A 1,042-nucleotide genomic window follows, 5' to 3' on the forward strand; every position below is an offset into this window, starting at 1 on the left:
TGAGAATGATGATGGCAACAAATGTACAAATGTGGTTGACACAATGGATGTGATAAGAGTGGTACAAGCCCCCAATAAAATGATTTAATTTGAAAAGAAAAGAAAATGCATATGCATTGATGTACCTTATCCATTCATTTTGGTAAATATTTTCCTAAAACAAATTAACTATCATCATAATTATCAGGAAGGTTAAAGTGTAAAGAAAAAGACAAATAAATACAGCTAGCAGCTAAAAAATCATTCAGCAACCAGAATGTTTTATGTCTTGACCAGAATAGAAGCACTTAGAATGAGAGCACATGGATAACCATTTTGTCTAAGGAGTTAAATGGTTGCTCTTAGGGAAGTTGCCCATTTACTTTCACCGATCACCTCTCTTAAACTGTAGTCTGGGAAAAGGGTTATTTAGAGAAGAGAGTAGTACAAATAACATGACTAGCTCATATGTATTTCAGAAGTAAATGAAAATATTCAGTAAATAAGCATCATTTTAAATCTAAATATGTTCTTATAGTTACAGGTATTCTGAAGGACACAATGTTAATCCATCAGTGAACTCAACATCAAGCTTCTCATTCTGTTCAATGAGTCAAAACTTATCACTCATTAGAACACCACCTGAAATAGTGGGTGATGGTAAGAATCGATAATCATGCTCAAATTCATAAACTTAATTACGACTCTAATCAAAAATATCTTATTAGCAAAACTTATTTTTAAAGAATATAAGAAAAGCATTGACAGTTTATCCATAATCAAAATCACTGTTGATATACTTTATATATGTAAGAAGCTTTTAGAAAGAAGAAAGATTTCATTAGAAAAATTGGCAGAGAATGAAAGAAGGAAGTGCTATAAATATATGAAAACTTGTAGCTTTACTCTTAATTAAAATGCAAATCATAATACCAATTAAGATTTTTAACAGATTATAACACATTATGAATTATAATTAAAGTGTTTTAGCCTATTAGATTAAAAAAAGATTAAAAATAAGACATGAACTTAAGGGAAAGGGTGCATTTTATGTACTGTTGGA

At 29.6% G+C, this 1,042-nt stretch overlaps 1 protein-coding gene across 1 annotated transcript in view; it reads left to right on the forward strand.

Annotated features, from left to right (window-relative positions):
* Window positions 1-1,042, forward strand: part of LOC101658515 (solute carrier organic anion transporter family member 1B1) — a 67,199-nt gene that overhangs the window by 25,492 nt on the left and 40,665 nt on the right. The window contains exon 5 of the mRNA XM_004713806.4: window positions 518-639. Within this exon, the coding sequence (XP_004713863.2) occupies window positions 518-639 (122 nt within the window). The remainder of the gene's footprint in view (window positions 1-517; window positions 640-1,042) is intronic.

Source organism: Echinops telfairi, unplaced genomic scaffold (genome assembly GCF_000313985.2).
Source record: "Echinops telfairi isolate 266 unplaced genomic scaffold, ASM31398v2 ScPeMD7_21;HRSCAF=78, whole genome shotgun sequence".
Lineage (NCBI taxonomy): Eukaryota > Metazoa > Chordata > Mammalia > Afrosoricida > Tenrecidae > Echinops > Echinops telfairi.